At 32.1% G+C, this 21833-nt stretch overlaps 2 protein-coding genes and 1 long non-coding RNA gene across 7 annotated transcripts in view; 1 reads left to right on the plus strand and 2 right to left on the minus strand.

Annotated features, from left to right (window-relative positions):
* Positions 1-21833, plus strand: part of LOC115986742 (TMV resistance protein N-like) — a 72883-nt gene that overhangs the window by 36289 nt on the left and 14761 nt on the right. The gene's annotated exons all lie outside the window — the stretch shown is intronic.
* On the minus strand, positions 2381-8682 carry LOC115986736. Of its 5 annotated transcripts, none has more exons than XM_031110004.1 (8): positions 8412-8682; positions 7312-7541; positions 7085-7232; positions 5977-6157; positions 5792-5875; positions 5262-5369; positions 3220-3489; positions 2381-2725 (listed from the first exon to the last, which is right to left on the minus strand). In XM_031110004.1, exons 1-8 carry the CDS (start codon positions 8621-8623, stop codon positions 2624-2626), a joined length of 1335 nt encoding a protein of 444 aa, XP_030965864.1. In that variant the 5' UTR covers positions 8624-8682; the 3' UTR covers positions 2381-2623. The 5 variants fall into 5 exon arrangements, with proteins under 5 accessions (XP_030965864.1, XP_030965863.1, XP_030965866.1 ...); XM_031110003.1 differs by having other exon boundaries at positions 2384-2725; positions 7085-7235; positions 8412-8681; XM_031110006.1 differs by having other exon boundaries at positions 2387-2725; positions 7085-7235; positions 7312-7672; positions 8412-8478.
* LOC115986747 lies at positions 15525-18352 on the minus strand. Its single transcript, XR_004090859.1, has 3 exons — positions 18163-18352; positions 16803-17921; positions 15525-16584 (listed from the first exon to the last, which is right to left on the minus strand). It is a non-coding gene; the product is annotated as an uncharacterized LOC115986747 (long non-coding RNA).

Here is a 21833-nt window from a genome sequence, read left to right on the forward strand (position 1 = left end):
AGTGTTCAATGTGCTAAAATCTTGCAAGCTCTAGACCATTTATTCATTACTTTTGTTTATTTGATTTGCTTTAATATGTATTAGAAAGCATATGACATGTAATCCAGTTATCTTTGAAAAAACAACTATAATTTTTAAAAAGAAAAGTCAGATTATTAGTACGCTGCCAAATCCTACCTAGCTAAGTTGCTGTGTGAAATCCTATTGACAAGGGTTTATGCAATCACTTTGAGTTATACTACGGCGTATGTAATTGTGGAAATCTTGCAAAAGTATACACCATTTTCTCTTCCATAAAATTAATGCAATACATTTTTTTTTTCAAAATTCAATTGGATTATGTCTGGTGTCTTTGGAAGTGGATTTAATTATTTCCTTTATCAAAGTTTATAGCATTTCATACCTATCAAAAAAGTTTATAACATCTCATAAAAATTAATAAAATGCTTGTGAAAAAGAAATGAATCAGCTGATAAAGTATTGAAACAAGAAGTAATGAGTTTGACTCTCCTTTGAAGGGCTTTCATGTTGATGGGCTGTCACCATATGGTAAGAAAATAGCAGCCTCCTCAGGTCCTTGTCCTTGATGACACAAGCCACATTTCTTTGCCATCTAGCATGGAGCTTCCAAATAATATGACATCATATGAGTCCAATTTACGCTTGGGTCTGCCAGATTTGGGAATTGGCTCAACTTTTAGTGATGGGTTTGATTTGGGTTATTTTTCAATGGCCCAGAACTTTATCAATGATGATGATTCTTCTGACTTCAATTTGTATCTACCATCGAAGAAAATGAGAACATCTTGATCGAACTTGGAAGAAATATTCCTCCATCTGAAAACAACCTTGAAACAAGTTTCTTCTTCACTGTTTCCATTCGATTTCTTTTGCATTTGATGCCAAGGTATGTCTCCTTTTTAAGTTGCATTGTTTCATTTGCATCTTTGGGTGCTCGTTCATTGGATTGGATACCAACCTAATTTGAATAAGAACTAACACAAAAAAAAAATGCAAAATTGATGAAAGAAATTAATCATGTGATTTGTTGCTAAACTCTATGTCTTTTAAGGGTAAAAGTTGTTTCCCAATATTATTCTATAAAAAAATCAATGAAGTTGTAGAAGGCAATGGACAAGTAAAATATTAATAGCTAGTAACTATACAAAGATTTGGATTTGGGCCTAAAATGTATTGTTAAAAATGAAACCAACAGGTTACAGACCCAATGGAACCTCTTTCCACATAATTACAATATGGAAGATGAGGTTCATCTTCCAATTGTTAGACAAATTATAAAAATAGGCCTTTACATGTTCATCACTTCATTGCATAATCTATCTCTATCACTCTGATAATGAAGTTACTCATACTTCTTGATGGATTTAAATTTTTAGTTCTAATCCATAGTTGGAGGCCGTATAATTTAGTTTTGTTATAATATGTGAGTATTAGGATTTTGGTCCATTTGTCTGTTACTAGTTATGGGGCCCGAATCAGCCTCTCCAAAAAAAAAAAAAAAAACTTAGGAGTAAAGCTGCCTACCAATCTTCTCTTTTAGACCCCACGAAAGTGGGAGCTTTGTGGACTGAGGACTATTTTTTTGGTCTGTAACTAGTCAGCACCAATTCTGAAAATTCAAACTTCAGTAGGCATGACCATATGCTTATGCCATCCACAATTTCATAGAGCAGGAAGTTTTGAAATGGATTTGAATTTGCTGATAGTCGTAGGTTCAAGGTCCTTTGCTTTCTTTTTTAAACTGTTGCTAATAGATTGTCTCAATTTTCATAATCTCGTAGAAATGTTGGGAATTTTAAGTAGATTTCAAATATGACATCTAGTTTGCTATGAAAGATCTCATCTCCATTATGGTTGGAATTGGTGGACAACATATCTTAATTTAAAGAGTGCATGGAAAGGAGGATAATGTTACCTTCTAGGTTGATCAATCAGTAGATTTAGCACTTTGGAATGAATTTGGGAGGTCTCTAATCGGGTGGCAACAACAATTTATTTTGTTAGGACTTATTTGTTGTAATGTTGTTAATAAAGCTCTTTTGTTTTATCTCCTTACTTGGACATGCTATTTTGTAGCTTTGACCATGAGTGGAATGTGTCTTTGCTATTGATTGTTGGACTGCAGTGGTGATTGAAAAACTGAATGAGTAGAACCAAGCTAAGTTATTGTGTGAAATCCTACTAACAAGGGTTCATTTTGTCACTTAGAGTTGGACTCAACCTATGTCATGTTGGAATACTTTCTAGCTTGCAAAAGTATACCAATGTTTTCTCCCATAGATTAATGCAACTAATTATGTTTAAAATGCAATTGGATTATGTTTGGTGTCTTTGGAAGTGGGTTTAATCGTTTTCTTTATCAAAGTTTATTGGATTTTTATAATAATTGATAACAAGACCCTATGATTTAATAGTTTTTTGACCAATACAAGATGACGTATCATCTTCTACTAAAAACTACAATGCTGAATCAATGCCCATTGCCTTCAAATTGCCATAAGATGTAAGCAAATACACCATAAACATATCAAAAATATTCAAACCGCCATTTTCCATATGGTGTCTCTTCTGTTTTTATCTTTTCGCCACCTTTTTTGCTATTTCATGTCAAAAAATGTTCACAGCATAAGAAATGATCCCATATCAATTTCAAGTGGTCTTTAAGCATCTTGGCAACCGAACTAACCTCAACAACCTCCTGTTCCTGAAAATTGAAAGAGGAGTTCATAACACATAATGAAGAAATAAAGGAAAGAGAAAAAGATACCCATCCCAATTTGTATCTATATGCTGTAGTAAAGCATAAGCAATATTAAAGTCAGACTCCTAGTTTGACTAGTAAACTAAAAATCTAATAAGATAATAACTGATAAAACACTAACTTGGAACTAAAGAAAATAAAACCTAAAATACTTAGGATCTCCTATAAAATGCTAGTAAACTTAACTAAATCACAAAAACATTAAATGTATGAATTTATGGATTTGATAGCAAATAACATCTAATTCATATGAAATAGAACACATAATCTAATGATGTGATGGCAAAACTTAATTTGAAGTAAAGTTATGGAATGGTCCTTACAGGAAAGAATGTAACAAAACAAAATCTAGTTAGACATTTGTTCCTCAATTAGATTTCATGGACTAAGCTCCTTATTCACTTATAATAAGCATCTCAGTTATATACGTTACTTACTTGTAATAATGAGACAATGTTTTTCAGCTTCAAATTTATCTCCCTTGTAGCTTCCCCGGTTGAAGTTCTAAAATCATATCGATCAGCATGTCTCACTTTCAGGCTCAATGATGAACTTTTATAATCTTTAGCTATTGTGTGCCAAACCCCCACCACACAATATCTACCTCCAGAAGATGCCTTCCCCAAGGGCCATCTCAACCCACCCTTCACATCTGGATCTAGAATTGCAGAATTAATAAGACTTCTAATGCTTTGCATCTCATCATCCTGGAGAATACATAAATTAGTTTGGTCACAAATTTAAGTCTTAGACTCCTAGGAGAAAGAAATACCATGCTAAAACTATCCCATATGGTAAGATTAGTCCAATTCCACCCCTGTTTTCAAATTTTTTCTTTTTCTATTTTTTTCTTCTATTTTTCTTTTTTAGTCCAATTGCTTCATACAAAAGAAGATGATAATGTCAGGATCCTTGTAGCTTAGTGCCATTGATTGGTCTCCTTTATAAGGAGAACTAAGGTACAAATCCCCCCCTCTCCCAATTCTAGTAACAATTTATCATATATATATATATATTGATGATGATAATAATTCATCCTTCCGACTAAAATATGTAGAGGGAAAAAATTAATATTATGAATCTTAAATTTTCTATCAATAAGGACCATAAAACTTTAACCCAAACTTAACTTCAGCATGATAAAAATACGTTTTTTTTATATTTATTTTCACGTGTATACATAGGCATTTAAATGCACACACACATGTCCTACGGCTGTAGATGAACCGAGTTATTTATAATTTATAAACAATTTGAGCTTGATTTGGGAAATATCTTGTTTGTGTTTGTTTATTTAGTAAATGAACCAAGTTCAAGCTTAAGTACTCTTTAACTATTAAATAAGTCAACTCCAACATAATAATCTGTTTGTGAACAAACTTGAGAGTACAATCATTGATTTAAGTATACATAATATTATATGTTCATGTGTGTATATGTATAAAAGTGTACTTATATAATTATATAAAAAAAAAAATTATACTTATACAGACTTAAGATTGGATTGTGTTAGTTTGTAAATAAGTTCATAAGATATGAAGTTATTATTTTTATTACTTATAAAAATGAAGTTATTATTTTTAATTTATTTATAATATAAATAATCCATTTTGTAGTAAAAATTATATACAATTAGCTCAACCAATATAATTTTAACTCTAACTAGATTTTTTTAATGCACACCTCTTGCTCTTACTTACTAGCATCTTCTAGTTTGCCGTAAAATAAAGGTTGGGAGACAATTAGGCCAGGTTTTGCTTCACCTCTGCTTAAAAAGTCCAAGGAAAAAGAAAAGGTGCCATCCTTATATCTTGTCTATTGTTGTTTTCCCTAGTGTGTATATATATATATATATTTGCTTTGTTTCTTTACATACTTTGAATAATGTTAAAATTTGAAGGATTATTACTAATTATTTCATCGTAGATAATTGTATAAAGCTTTTGAACACACAACTATTATTATTATTATTCTATCAAACGCTCAATTTCTCACGTGCAAAGCTTGTGATTAAAAGCCTAGTAAATAAATAAACAAATAGAAAATGAGTCAAAATTAAATCTTTAGGTTAGGAGAAACCATTTCCTGACCAAAACTTTACCTCATAAAAAAAAAACTTTTTTAGAAGTCAAGACTAAAACTTGATTTATAGAAACATTATTCTATTTGCAAATACCAAATTCATGTTCGTCTAGAGGAAACGTTTTGCTGGAAACTCAGGTGGATGTTGGTAAGTTTCTTGCCTGAAGAGACACGTGTCTATGCATAACAAATTAACAATTGAAAATTATACCACATATTTTCTCCTTCGGAAATGGGGGATTCAGATGCATAAAAGCTCCAGCATAAAGATTTCTCCTTGTGTAGTTTTCTTTAAGACTATGTTGATTTGGAATGTTTTTGGGATGAAAATGACCAATTTTTTTGTGAAATAATGTAAAATAACGTAGATGACAGCAAATATAGACATGAAACTTACAGTGAGAGCTGTTAAGGTCCTCTTGGTGGATAGCATCAGCCTTAGGTCTAAGTTTTTATCAAGGCACGATATGTCTATAACCATATGACGCAATGGGTGTAATTCAATCTACAAGAATATAGTGTCATTTGAACATAAGTCTCAAATCACACATAATAAACAATTGGAAGGAAAGTCAAATATACCCAGAAAAAGGAAAAAAAAAAAAAAAATCAGAGATTCTTTTTCTTTTTCACCAATGCTAGTCCCAAATCCCTCTCTCTCTCTCTCGCTCCCCATAATGAATCAAATCCCAAACCTTAAATAGTAAGAAAAATTCCATTTATCCAAAAAAAAAAAAAAGGCAGCAACTAGGAGATACTAAACCTCATCATCTTTTTTACTCTATACTTTTTCATGTTAAATTGATTTGTTTGTCACGTAAAATTAATAAAACAGGAAGAAAACAAATCATCAGCAACCCGGGTAACAAGTTCAGACCTAAGCATGATTTGAATGCAATGTGCATCAATATTAAGCAGAAAACTTGCCTTACAAAGTTGAAGCCTTTTGTCTTCTTTTATCACACTGCATTTGCAAGAAATAGTTGAATCTGGTAGTGTGGCATCAGACAACTATACAAAATGAGAAAGTAAATTGGGGAAGTCAGTGGCCAACTAAATCAAAAGGCATAATTGTGAATATAATAAGCAGAGATATTCAGCAAAAGAAATACCTGTACATGGTATAAATCTTTCTCCTCTTCAAAATCAACTTTAATCTTTTGGGCAACTTCTCCCTTAATGTTTTCCATATATGAACTAGGAATATTTGTGTAAAATGATCTCCTCAATTTACTCAATGTAGTTTCTGCAGCCAAACCTACTCTTGTAGTTTCTTCACTGATTGAAGGGCTCCTACATGAGAAATTTTTTTTTTTTTCTTTGAGAAATTACATGAGAAAGTCGTAGCTACTTAACTCTTCCAAGTATATTAAAGGGTTCTCTTATTACAAATTTGATATGTGAAATCTTCGAAGTTACAAAACATCAATATAAATACATTCATTACTTCAAACAATTTAGTACAATTTATTAAATGGGATATGAAATGATCCAGATGTTGTTGCCAAAACAAATGAATTGTTTGATCAGTCAATCTATTGACACTCAGATGTGACATTGGATTAATTTGTGCAAGCACATGGATTCTTATCGAAGGCTGAAACCAAAGGGCTCAAATTGCTACTTAGCCAAAATCTAGGGCATCAAATCCATTAGAGAAGTTGCCAATGAGCGCTAGCTTAAATGCTCTCGCCATAAGAATCGGGTGAAAGGCCAAGTTCATGGGTTCAAGACCCATTAAGTGCTTATGTTCACTTACCAATACCAAACCAAAAAACAAATAAAGGAAGTCAAAGCGCCTATTAATCACTAACTGCTAGCAAATACATCCACTAAATAATGGCATTTACAAATCTCTATCATTGCATCAGAAATTTTTAACTAAGCCAATTCTTTTAAAGAGAGTACAGGCCTCCTCATAAGAGGGAGTTCAAGAAAGAAGAGGTGCTAGATGTGCTTAAGGAAATACGAGGAGATAAAGATCTAGGCCAGGATGCCTTGCTTAGTTTTGAGGTAGTAAAGTGCATAACAAATAAGTGTCATCCTAATACTCATGCTTTTGGATTTATCTCACTCACTTCTTTGTGCCAACCTCATTATTTCACATTTTTTTCATTTTACTGAATCAGATTTTCATAGCGTGTCCCAAAAAAAAAAAAAAAAAAAAAAACTACTAACCAAAAACAGCAACTCAGAGAGTAGAATAGAAGCATGACTTACTCATGAAAAAGAATTTTTCCAAATCTAGCAACCAACTTTGGCTTGACATCTTCCAAGTCCAAGATTTCATTTTTGACATTTTCGAAGGAAGAAAGCAAGTCTGACACAACATTTTCTGCTATATACACCCATGGACTCCTCACTTGCTCAACTAACCAAAACCAACAAACCCATTATTAATAATTAGTTACCAAAAAAAATCAGAGCAGAAAAATAGTAACATTTACCTGGATGATTGTTGTTGTTGTTGTTGAACAAAACTAGTGGATTTATTCCTGTTGTTCTCTCAAAATGCTGCAAGGGAACAGAGTCAACATGTACAGAAGGTGGAAACTGGTGATTGTGATCCAAACCAACAGGAAACCATGTGGAAATAGCCTGCTCTGCATACTTATAAACGATCTTTCCACTTCTTTGTGAAAAGGGTTTGGGTGGCAACCTCAAATTAAGGTTTCTCCTGAATTGAGGAACAAGCGATAGTGGTATTGGTGAGGGTCTATTATGCCTATCACTACTACTACCAGCTTCGTATGAGTGACGCTTGTGTGGAGGAATGTAGGCCATAATACCTATGAACTTCTACTACTGCTACTACAAACAAATGATCACTTCAATATTAGTACAATACATGCTTCTCTTATATACGATGAAGACCGATATAAGCCATAAAGATAAACTTGTTTGTTAAGTACCAACTTTTTTTCCCTGAAACTGAAGTAAGCTATGGAATTCAACTTATTTCTTAAGTTCCCATATTTTGTTTTCTAAAAAAAAAAAATTTATGATCATTCAAGGGCGTTACTTTTTGTTTTATAATCTCGAATTTAGGCAATCAAAGAAAGTATAAAGTACATATGCTTCATAGAGATGAAAAAGGTACATAAACTTCTCTATTAAGAGGTCATTCACAGAGGAGAGAGAAAGTGAGTGTATAAAATAACCAAGTTTATTTTTGCATCTTCAGCTAGGTAATCAACAAGTCTATCTTTAGATGTCACTTTAGCAATGTGTGTTGTCATCTGCCATGTTGGATTAGCAAATATAGAGGCAGTTTTGGTGTTTTTTGCTACAAGGTAAAACACACACACACTGAACTCCTGTCCCCACTCTTGACTTTCCAATCCCATACTATGGGCCCATACACGCATTACGCATATTGTTCATCTGTTACAGATGGGTATAACCAAAAAATACATTTCGGTGGATCAAGGTCCCACCAATATTCCCTCCTTTCCTCTTATACTCACAAAAAAAATAAAATAAAAATTTCTTTTCTCTCTCTCTCTCTCTCTCTATATATATATATATAAAAATAAATAAATAATACCTGTCACCAATTTCAAGAAACCCAAAAGAAGAATCCCATACTGGTTCTTCTTTCTTTTCGTTTCTTCCAAATTCTAACCAACCAAATAGATTGCAAAATTCTAAATCAAATGTGTAATTTTCAATTCCAACATAAACCCACTGCTGCTGCGGGCTTCTTTTCCTTCTACTGCGAGCTGCTGCTTCTTTTGCTGTCGCTTCTTCTCCTCTCATTTTGTGCGTGTGTGTAATATATCTCTTTCCTCTTGTCTTTTGGGTGAAAGAAGAAAAACTGCTTTTTAGGTGAAGAGGAGACAAGATGGTTAGTGGAGGGGAAAAAAAAAGATATTTGATGGGAATAGGGAAGAAACAGGTGGATGAGAAAAAAAGGGAAGATAAAAAAATTAAAATAAAAATAGAAGGTAGTTTGAGCACGATACATGTCCATCAAAGGAAAATTACTTTCTACCAAAAAAAAAAATTTATTAAATAAAAATTACAATCCTGTTAAAATACAACAAGTTATGGCAAAATTTTCAATACAGTTGATAGTTGAGTTGTTTTTATATGTCAAAATAAAATAAATAATAAAATATTTAAGATTGGCTACAACTAAAAAAATTATTGTGAAAATATTGTGATATTTAATTGTATTTTTAAACTTTTTAAATTAGTGTGCTATATTTCTTTAAAAAAAATAGTGCTATTGACGCAATATTTTCATAATAATTTTATAATAAAATTTAGACAATAAATTATTATTAGTTCTCATCTAGACTTATTAGTGAGATTATCATTTTTTTTATCTACTATTAACAACTTGTCATATAAATTTTATTTTAAAATTTTTGTGAAAATATTGTGTCTATAACCTAGATTAAGAGAGCTAATTAAACTTTTCTTAAAAAAAAAAAAAGAAAAAAAAAAAAGAAGAAGAAGAGGTAATTAAACAAAGAATTCTATTTTTATATATAAATATAAATATATATATATATATATATATATCTTCTCTTTTGCCCATTCTTTTTTTTCTTTTTTTTAAACAGAAGTCCAGTCCACTTGTTGGGTAGTTGAATTGTCAAACATTTCAGCTTTGCTTAAATAATAATAATATATCTTTCTACCAACGCCACTCCTAAAATTATATCAACATTTCTCTACTGTCCACAGTTGCTTAAATAATCCCACCATAGTTTTTCTCTTCAATCGATTGTTTCTCTCTGTCTCTCTCTCTTCAACTCATCGACCTTGACAACGTGATCCATCCGCATCCCCAAGGTCCTGTCTCTTCTCTTATTCATTACTCTCTGTGAATTCTCTGTTTCTTTTTATATATTTTATTTTTATACTCTCCACAATTTATATTTGTTTTTTGTTCAATTTCTGTTTCACTTTTAATACTATTATTATGTGAAAAGTAAAAAAAAAAAAATAAAAAAATAATGTTTGGGTACCTGTAGCTTCTTTCTTGATTTCTGTGTGGTAATCATAATTTTTAGAGAGTGGGTTTTTCCGAAAGACTTAGTAAATAGGGTCCGTTTGGATTGAACTTATTTTTGTTGAAACTGAAAACTGAAAACTGAAAATACTATAATAAAATAATTTTTAAATGTATAAATAGTACCGTAGAACCCATTTTTAATATTTTTAAATGTATGAACAGTGATTTTTGTCTCTGCACAGTAAATTCATGTGATTTTACTGTTCATGCGCTGAAGAAAAAAAAAAAAAAAAACCCAAAACACTGAACGTAGACGTGCAAAACGCGCAATCCAAACGAGTACTATGTGTTTGGATCCGAACGAACCTGCGTATGCGTTTTCTTTTTTTTTTTTTTTTTGCTGCACGCGTTTTAGCTTTAGGGAACAAAGTGACTGTTCACGCACTGTTCATATACTGTTCACAAGACCTACAACTACTTTATTCAAAAAAAAAAAATATATATATATATATATATATGTATTAAAAGGTCTCACGACACTATTCACCCATTTAAAAATTATTTTGTTACAATGCTTTCAGTTTTCAGTTTTCAATTTTCAACAAAATAACAGACCCTTAATATTGCTAACTTTCAATTCCGTTTCTTTTTCTTTTGAAAGACTCCAAATTACTTCTTCTTTTTCATTTTTTTTTTCCCTTTTTCCTATAGATTATTAGTACATGAACATTGCTAAACCTTATGATCTAATATCTCCTAATAATCTCAATTGCGTGTTAGATCAAGTCTCACAGCCAATCTTGCCAGTGGCAACACAACGTACAGTACACAAAAAAAAAAAAAAAAAAACTATATATAATAATTAAATTTTTTTTATTTGTTTACCCTTAAAAAAATTAGGAACACCCCCAACCAAAATTAGAAATACCCTCAAATTAAAAAAAAAAAAATTTATTTGTTCTACTTTCAAGCAAAAAAAAGCCCAAAAAAATTTTTGAACTAAAATCTAGAAAAAAAAATTGTAATAGAGCAAGCCCACCAAGAAAAAAAAGCCCAACATCAATCCTAAATAATAGATTACAAACCCAATCTAAAGAAAAAAAAACAAAGTAAAACAAACCCAACATGGTAGCAAACCCATGAATTCTAAAAAATAAAAGTAAAAAACCCAATATACGCAATTACAAGTTGTCAAAACAAATAAAAAAAACCTCAAATCCCTAAAAATTTTACCTTTCTTTTTCTCATTCTTGCTCTACTTTTTTCTCTCAACTCTTACTCTCCGCCTCTCTCATTCTTTCTCTCCACTCCCACTGTCAGGGTTGGCCCTAGACCAAGCTTCCTCCAATCTCATCTTTTTTTTTTTTTTTTTTTTTGGCTATTGCGTTTGGGTTTTGATTCTACAAAATGAAGAATCACTGAATGGGTTTTGACTTTTGACTTTTGAGGTACTTGGATTTCTGCCTTTCTCTAGACTCTTCTTCAGATTTGTTAAAGACTTTGAGCACGTTTGGTAACTTTTGAGGTACTTGGATTTCTGCCTTTCTCTAGACTTGTTAAAGACTTTGAGCACGTTTGGTACACTATAATGATTATTACATATAAATACATTAAGTTGGAATGTAATAAGTATTACTATTCATTAGTTTGGTAACCATTTAGAAATAGAATTCTGAATATGTATCCACAATTTAGTAAAGTATAAAAAGAATGTGTAATTAAATCATTTTTAAGTCACATTTTGTAAAATACACTTATTTTAGGGTGTTCAAAATAGAGTTAATAATTAACAATAAGGAAAAGTTATTTTCTTTCCTTTTGAAGATGAGGCAACTAATGGCTTTTTAATAAATTTTAAAAAAAAAGTTATTACATAAGGTGAAAGAATAGATATTTAATACTTTTGATAAGGAATAGTTATTCCTCATTTTAAAGAATAGCTATTCATAAGGAATAACTATTCATTATAATAAAAACATAACCAAACAACTGAATAGTTATACCATAGGAATATCTATTACATTGTAGTATCTATTACAATCTACCAAACGTGTCCTTAAGTTTTTTCTGGGCAGTGAGTTGGATGTTTCACCACGTTTGGGCCTTCAAGCTTTTTTTTTTTTTTTTTTTTTAGCCTGTGTTTTTTTTTTTTTTTTTTTTTTTGTCTTTTTGCAATAGGATTTGTTTTATGTATTTTGTGGGTGCCATCTTGGTAGGCATCCTCTTGGCTGGGCTAGGGCGCTGGGCTTGTATAGTGTTGTTTTTAATTTTTTTTTTTAATCTTATGTTTTTATATATATATTTTAGTTATTGGTAATATAATGAATAAATCTTTATTTATGTAGGTTAAGATTGCTAAAAACTTGTTATTGTTTGGTGAAACTATAACAATACTTTTTATATAAATCAAGTTTTATTTCTCATTTGCTCTACACTAGCTTGAAAGTGATTTTTTTTTTTTTTTTTAGTTTTTATAATATATTGTTTGATTAGAAATGTCTATTAGAAAATATGCATCCGGATGTGAAGAATTTTTAAAAAGAAAAAAAGAAGAAAAACTAATTGAGTCTCAAAAATGATCAATGGATAAATTTGTTATTAGTAATAAACAAAATATAACACAAAATTTAGATGAAAATATCACAAATGAGCAAGAAATTCACCAAAAATATATTTTAAATGAAATATATTATAATATAAAAATATTAAATAAATATTAATTTAATTAATACATAAGTATAAACAATAATTTAATTAACCAATAATTAATTGGGGGAAGCAACTAATAAACAATAATTAATAATTTAATTAACCAATACATTCTAAAAGACAAACAAATTAAATTATGTTAGGCTAAACAACAATTAATAATTTTATAATTAATGAAATAACAATATAACAAATTATAGTTTATAAAAGACAAACAAATTAATGAAACAACTAAACAACAATAATTAATAATTTTATTAATATTTCAAATGAACTTATAGTTTATTGTTTATTCTTTTACTAGAATTATGGACAAATATTTGATAAGAAAACCATGTAAAAGGCAATTGTAAATTTTATATATTTGCGTGTTTTTTTATTGTTATTGTTGTCAATATACAAATTTTCTTTTTTATTAGATTGTGTAATTTATGCTTGTTGAGGAACACTTTGAAAAAAATTCCTGGAGCTGCTACTGAATCTTGCAATCCCATTATCTCTAATTGTTTTGTTAATAATCCCATTATTCATGTTAAAGATGCATAGTTGTTATTTTTGAAAGGGTATACTAGTTATTGCGAACTTTCTCTTTCTTCTCTTTTATTTTGTTAATATAACACTAATTAAGTTCATCCCATGTAATGTAACACGTTTAAAGAAACCAAAAAAGAAAAGTCGAGAGTCTATTTGCTGTGTACATACCTGGTTTGGCATTTGTACAAAAGGTCAAAGATTAATGTCGTTGTGTACATACTTTGAAAAGAACTAAATCCAATACAATCCTATGTGTTCACTTTTTAATTCATAATCTAGAAGTTTAGCTCTAAAGATTGAGAAATCAACTAATGATCATAGTTGAAGAATTGGAGGATTCAGAATCATAAACTTATTACTAAAATTCCAAACTTTCAATTCTGTTTCTATATAAAAATTATAATTGATAAAGAGGCATAATTGTTAGTTTGAATTGGTAAATACATTGTATAATTGATGTCAAAAAGAGGCTTTCTGTGAATGTTCTTTTCTTTTAGCTGTCATTTTTTGTGGTTTTTCCTAAAAGATACCAGGAAGAAAGAGATGACCACTTGCATACCTACTTCATTTCACTGAAAGAATAAAAATTTTCTTGGGTGTTTGTTCTTTTGTTAATTTTTTTTTTATTAAATAAATCTGATAACATCCAATCTTACTTTTGAATTAAAAAAAAAAAAAAATTGTTGACCCATAACAGTTATATACATATAATGCATTTTACATCAAGTAATTTGTTGCATGACTTTCTAAATGGCAAATACATGTTGTTTTCTTTATAAAAACAAATTCATGTGAAAAATACGAATCAACCCGACCCGTCCCGCAACCCGATTGACCCTAACTTGTTTTTAACCCACTTAAAATAACTTGTTTTTGACCCGCAACCCAATTGACCCGACCCGACTCGCCCGTTTTTCCATGTCTAGTTTTTTCCCCCTCAAACTTATTTTGGAGATTACCTACCCCTTAATTTGTCATATTGTTAGTTGTTGGTAGAAAAGAACTATATATGAAGTGATATTCACTTGTTTAATAATGCTATATGTTGGCAGAGAAGAGTATCAGGATGGAGAAAGCAAGGCATGTATTTAAGGCCAAAGAAGAATACTTTATCCAGAATGGAGCAATGTTACTAGAGAAGCAAATCACTTGCAACCAAGGTAGAGATACAGAGCCAATCAAGATTTTCTCTGCCAAAGAAATCCAACAAGCTACTAATAACTATGATCCTAATCTAATCCTCGGCTCTGATATCGCAACAATCTACAAAGGAATACTAGATGAGAGGGAAGTAGCTATTAAAGTGAAAGGCCCTCCAAAATTTTGTTCCACTGAGATGATGGTAGATTTCTTCTTACAACAAGTCACAATAAAACAATTGATCAGCCACAAGAACGTTGTGAGGCACTATGGTTGTTGCCTAGAAACTGAAATTCCCATGTTGGTTCTAGAGTTCATCCCCAATGGCACTCTCTTTGATCAACTCCATGGTCAACGCAACAAGATTAATTGCCGGATCTCTTGGCTTGACCGTGTAAGAATAGCCACTGAGACATCCTATGCTCTTTGTTACATGCACTATGGTAGGTTAAGGCCAATAGTTCATTTGGATGTCAAATCAACAAATATATTTTTGGATGAGTTCTTGACTGCTAAACTATCAAATTTTGGTTTTGCGGTTTCAATTGCACCTGGAGAAGACTTTTTTCAAGGTAGTTCAGTTCGGGGAACTTATGGATATTTAGACCCTGAATATCAAGCAACATTGCAGGTCACGGATAAGTGTGATGTTTATAGCTTTGGGGTTGTACTGGTGGAAGTCTTAACAGGTCACTATCCCACAGAAATGTTCTTAAGGCATAACAATTTGGTAGATTACTTTGTTTTGTCAATGGAAGAGAACCGCATATTCCAAATTGTTGCTGATGTGGTGCTAGGCCAAGGAAGCAATGAAGATATTCAAGCATTTGCAGAGCTTGCATTGAGATGCGTCAAGAATAAGGGAGATGAAAGGCCAAGCATGAGAGAAGTTACGATAGAGCTTAGGCAGATACTACAACTTGTGAGGTCAAAAGACTCAAAACTAAGTAACGAAACTGGTTCAGCTCTAACACGATTAGCATAAGTCTATGTAAAATTGACCTAGTTTTCATTGTTGGCATTAGAAGCCCAATGTGTATGGGATTTTCAAGTCTTTTTACTGTCTACTAAGCTTGTAAAGTTAACTTTATCATATTATTTGTTATTTGGGTATAAATTGGTTTAAATGGAATAGAAACAGCCAATGTTCGAGGAAATTGTAGAATATGATAATTAAAGATGGTAGGGGAAAGGGTAAATGGATCATTTCTGGATTTTTTTTTCCTACTCTTGACACGTGTAATTCATTGTTGGGAGACATAGTGATGTTTGCTGGTGATCTCCCTAATTTGTTGTGATTAGTGCCTGAATTGATACGTCTGTCAATAATTTCATTGGCATGTGACCCAATTCTAGTTCACATGCCCTTGCTACTGTACCGATGCAACACTCAATACTCAAAATATGTTCTAAAGAGATCTCACGCTGGAAAAGATTTGATTACATTTCTCTGTCTGACAATTACTTTGAAACCATGCCTGCAGTTCTGTCTACTAGGGACAAGAAGATGGAAAACCTTTTCTTTGTTGAAAGAGAGTAATTTTATTGCAAGCAATTCACTATTAATTTTGGAAACATGGAGGAGTATCCTCCAGCCAAATCCTACTTGTGTGGTATTTGTTTGCATCTAAAGCTAACATATGAGCACATCCTTATTGCAACACTAAGGTGACCATCTAACTGAACACTTAACTTTTGCAACTTTGTTTTTTAAGTCATCCACCAGATGGCTAACAAAAGATAAACAAGGCTCCATTGATTGAAGCTATCCTTTGTCTGCATCCATATGCCTTAGCCCTTAGGTCACACCAATCAGCAATGATTGCAACTGCAGTATCTATAATTACCACACCATAACTCAGTAGCATCCCAGTTTATCAGTAAGCTCATCAAAATTAATTTTGGAAACATAAATAGGAGGTAGAGCATAGTCTATTGCATTGACCTTCAGGAGTTATGGTTGATGAAGAGATAGCCTCTCGAAAGGTTTGGACTTAATCCACTGCACATGACATAACTCTGCCACTATGCTTCAACCATCCCGCGTAAAATCTTACTTCTAAGTTTGTTTGGAAATAAGTGGCTATACCTTCCTCCAAGAGTTAGGCTGTGTGGTTATGTGCTCTCGCTCTTGGGCAACCATAAGCAATGAAATTTCTTAGAAGTGAAATTCATTGACATGATATTCTTTTGTATGGTTGCGATTTGATGCTTCTGAAGGATGTAGTTATCAAGTTTCACTAACATTAGATTTGAGACTTTAGAAAGCAAGAAAAGTGGAGCTTACTGTGTCAGATTTACTGAAGATGTTAAGAAGGTATTGGTGGTGGAAAATGATCAATTTGACGCCATGATTGATTTGCTTATAGCTCTGACAACATGAAAATTTTGTACTGTATACTCGAAGAAAGAAATGAAGAAGGTAATGTAGAAAAAAATTGTGCAGATAAGAAGGATATTATGGAAAAGAGATCCACCTCTGCGTATAGTAGACAAATTGCACATGTACAAATCTTATTTAGAATTGATTTACTTGATCTATAATAGAACAAATAGAACTTTTATAACTCAACTTGTTGTTCGAATTACCTCAAAAGCAAAGACGTGCATCAAATCCCCCATACATTCTCTTTGGTTGGACCAAATCTTTTGTAAAAGCTGTATTAGCTAAAGACTTCCTGTGTTTTGTACCTTCTGGACCTGGTATCAAAGAAAAGAAAACTAAAAGGAATTTAGTTTAGAACTAAAGATCCATATATGTTAAAACCGAAAATCGATTACTTTAGAAGCTTCATTATCCAAAATTAGTAGGCAACATCCCAAAAATAACAACTGTACAGTTTCTGCTTTTCTTAGCAGATAAAGTTGAACAAATAAATGGAACTGTGAGAAAAGGGCAGCTTGTTTGGATTGAGCAACTCTTCTAGCAAGGAAGAAGTATTCTCTAAAGCATCATTCTGAATATCCATTGCATAAACACAACCCTGGCTAATTCATCAGCAAGTATAATGACCATTGCTAAAGTATCATAACCATTGCCACAAGTGGCATTAATCACTGTATCCCCTTTCTGGACATCATGTTGAAGATCACCACCAAATCTAGATTGTGGTATACTTTCCTAGAAAGGAGCAGTTAATCATAAATGGAAGCGTGATCCGGTGCAATTCATTCTGTTTAAGGATGAGCAGATCACCTGCAAGATAGGAAGTGAAGTAAGCATGGAATATGTATGGCAAGCATATTATCATTTGAGTATGCCATTGAAGTGTCAATAAAAGACATCTAGGGACCTTAAATCAATTGTTGATTGATCAAAAAGATAAGAAAATTGTAGAGAGTAATCTAACATGCATAACGTTCCAATTTCTAACACTCGCATCAGATGCTTCAATTTCGTTCAGAAAGGAATGCTTATGTAAAGTTCCAATCTATTGTTGTAAGAACTTTCTCTCTGCTGTATTTAAAGTGCACTTTTATATTTTACTTTCTTTTCTTCAATTGTTCCCACAATATATAATGCTAAAAGAAGTGATGAAGGGAATTTTTTTATTATTAAAAATTACACATGAATGTAACAGGGAATCCGTTTCTATTTGGGTGTTGGGTTTGTGTGCCCTTTCAAACCCGTAGAACGTAAAATGCCAGTGGCCGGAGAGAGAGAATTGGAGGATGGGAACAACAGCAGAGGGACCAACCTTGTTCTCCCTGTAGTATGAAGTGAAGCATTAATATTATAGCTTAGCAATGTAATTCATGTGGTAGCACCCATTTCCATTCAAACTCAAATGACATTACACAAGCACACACAATCTCATTGCAGAAAAGTCCAATAATCATTCAAGAAGTGAGCAACTAGCACAAATAAGTAACACAAATAAGAATTCAAGGTATTTGAACCCATTTTTTGAAACTCCATGAACAATAATCAAGAAATCCAATGACTTACAGAGTATTTGAACCCATTTTTCCAAATTCTAGCAACCTTCCTTCCAATTGACTGAGCTCTCCTCACCACATTCCAAGTACTCCTAGCAATCAGAGTCACCGAAAGACTGAGAATTTTACAGAAATTTTATAGAAATCTGTCATACCTGAGCTTTGAAGCGTGAAAGAGAGAGGGAAAAAGGGAGGGGGATAGAAACAAAGTAATGGGATTGTGACCTGAATTAATTTACACGGTACTTTATTTCAGAAATATCAAGTACCGTTGAAAAAAATTATTAACATGCCAATTTTCCCTTTTACCCATTTTAGTTACCACCTGGTTATGTGCTATGATCCAGGGCAGATTCGTCCATTAACAACGACTCTTAACCAAAATAGGCTGCACCACCTTAAACTCTCACCTGAATCCATCAAAGGTAATGAGTTAAGGGTCCATTTAGATACAACTTATTTTATTAAAAACTTAAAACTGAAAATACTGTAGTAAAATAATTTTTGAATGTATGAATAGTACTGTAAGACTCATTTTTAATTAAAGTTTGGGTGAAAAAAAGATATTTGTGGGTCCTGTGACCAGTGTACGGGACCCACAAACAGTGCCATTTCAGACCAATTGTGGACGTCCAAAGTGCTAGTGGGTCCCGTGCACAATGCACAGGACCCACTGGCAGGTCTGTCCCCCACGTGAAACCAACTTCAGGTAAAAAAAAAAAAAAAGGAAACGTGAAAGAGAAAAACGCATATATAAATAAGCCCAATCCAAACCGCATCTAAGAGTGGATTGGACATGAAATTCTACTTAAACAAGACTAATATCTTCTCCTAAAAAAAATTAGTATTACTGTTGAAAATTTTTTTAAATAAATTTCATGATTTAAAAAAAAAAGTCTTTAAATCATCTAATTTACCCTTTTTTTTTAATGACTAAAGGGTCTTTTTTTTTTTTGAGAAAATTTAATGATAAAAGGTAGGTTATACATTTTATGTTACAACATTTTGATTAAATGTAAATATTACAATATAAATAAATTAAATAATGACAAAATTTAGTTACAAAATTAGTTATAACCTAACGTTACAACTTTACTCAACATTTTTTTATTGAATATAATTTACCCAACAAATAGACTAGAACTCACCAATATATATACACACACATATAATTTATGGAATTTTTATTTCAGTCAAAATTTTATGACTGAATCTGTTGGGATGGAACTCATTTACCCTATGAAGTTAGGAGATTTATGTGAGAAGAACTATTTTCATTTTTTTTAATGAGTTTTTATTAACGTAGTTGAATTATTGCTTAAATTATAAGATTTTTTCAAAAAATTTTAGATAATGCAATTCATCTTGATTATTGATATTATTTTTTGATTTGCTGTTCTTAATTGATTATGCAGATTATTTCCTCACTTATGACAACATTAAAATGGCTACAACTGATAATTTATAAATAAATATTTACATTACAGTCTTATTACTTGCATTTTTGTAATTTATGGAATTTGTTTTTGGTCATATATACAAGAAATTTATATATGATTAGTACTTTTGCTATTATACATGTTAGCAAGTATAATGGAAATATTTTTAAGTGCCACACACACACACACATATATAATTAAATTATAGTTTTGTAATATCATTTTTTTCAAAAAAAAAAAAAAAAAAAAAAAAAAAAAAACTTAGGTAATACACATTTTCCATGTAACTTAATTTTTAAAAATATTTTTACTATTTTATTTGTTATTAGATTTGGTTATATTATCAAAAATATATATTTTTTAAAATTAATAGGTAAATTTTTTATTAAACCGTTCATCACATTGACATAATACTAATGTGTGTATATATATATATATATATATATATCTTTTTTTTTTTTTTGGATACAATATATATATCTATTGAATTGTCAATTATCAATTTATCATGTTTTGCTTTTGCTTTTAAATAATTGAATTGTCAATCGGAAGTTTCGTAATTGGACCTCCTCCTACCAATCCACTTGTTGGGTAAATGAATTGTCAAACGTTTTAGCTTTGCTTAAATAATAAGATATCTTTCTACCTAGTCCACTCACCACTCCAACAATTATATCAAGTTATCAAGTATCAACAATTATATCTCCGTACCTCTTTCTCATTGTGGCGAAAGGTCTCTCGGCCTTGATCAGAAAATCGGTGGATGTTGGTACTTTGGAAGGGGTGGTGGTGTGCCGTGGCGTTCCTAAACTCTCACATTTGTTCTTTGCAGATGATAGCCTCATTTTTTGCAAAGCTACCATTTCTGAGTGTGAGTCATTGCAGTGGATCTTTCAGGTTTATGAGAATGCTTCTGGACAGCAATTAAATCGTGCTAAAACCTCTTTATTTTTTAGCACTAATACATCTCGGGAGGTTCAAGAGGAGATTCGGGAGAGGTTTGGAGCTCAGGTGATAAAACAATATGAAAAGTATTTGGGTTTGCCATCGTTAGTGGGAAGAAATAAAAAAGCAAGTTTCAGTGCTATTAAAGATAAACTTTCCAAGAAGTTGGCGGCTTGGAAAGGAAAGTTACTCTCTAAAGTGGGTAAGGAGGTCTTGATTAAAGCGGTGGCGCAAGCTATACCCACCTATACCATGAGTTGTTTTAAGATCCCAGATTCTTTATGTGAGGAACTTACTAGTATGATCTGGCAATTTTGGTGGGGCCAAGGAGGGGAAGAAAAGAAGATGGTGTGGTTGAGTTGGGATAAACTTTGTGAACCTAAGGAGATGGGTGGGATGGGTTTCAAATGCCTCCAACAATTTAACGTAGTTTTATTGGCTAAGCAAGGTTGGCGACTCCAAACTTGTCAAAATTCCCTTTTTTACCGTGTTCTTAAAGCCAAGTATTTTCCTTCATGCTGCTGTTGGAAATAATCCCTCTTACACTTGGCGTAGCATCTTGGCAGCAAAATCCATTGTAGAGAAGGGTATTCGGTGGAGAGTAGGGAACGGTTCAAACATTCGGATTTGGGGAGATAAGTGGCTTCCAAGGGCTGCGAGTTATGAAGTTATTACTCCTCGGCTTTTTCTTCACCCGAATACTAAGGTTAGTGAGTTAATATGCCAAGAGAGAGGCAGCTGGAAGGAGGAAATCATTAAGCAGGTTTTCCTCCCTGTGGATGTAGAAGCAATTTTGAGCATTCCCATAAGTGCCAATTTTCCTGGAAATCGTGTGATTTGGGCTGAGACTAGTTATGGAGGTTTCTCTGTTCGCAGTGCATATAAAGTGGAATTGTGTCTCCATCAAACAGAGAATGTAGCTTCAGCTTCTTCAAACAGCCAACAAAGGTCCTTTTGGAATAAGTTATGGCATTTACATGTCCCACACAAGGTACGTCATTTTGCTTGGCGAGCCTGTCGTGATATACTACCCACAAAAGAGAACTTATGTAGACACCAAATATTGCTGGATAGTACATGTGAAGAATGTGGTTCAGCCTCAGAATCTTCAGGCCATTTGTTCTGGTCTTGTCCAAGGGCTAAACGTATTTGGGGGTGCACGAAGCTTCCAACTTCTTTCAGATCGGGTCAGTTTCATTCTTTCTTTGATTTACTTTGGTTTCTGCTGATGATTAAGTCATTTGATGAAGATAAGATTGCATTGGTTGTGACTATCGCTTGGGCATTGTGCTGCAAT

Source organism: Quercus lobata, chromosome 4 (assembly GCF_001633185.2).
Source record: "Quercus lobata isolate SW786 chromosome 4, ValleyOak3.0 Primary Assembly, whole genome shotgun sequence".
Lineage (NCBI taxonomy): Eukaryota > Viridiplantae > Streptophyta > Magnoliopsida > Fagales > Fagaceae > Quercus > Quercus lobata.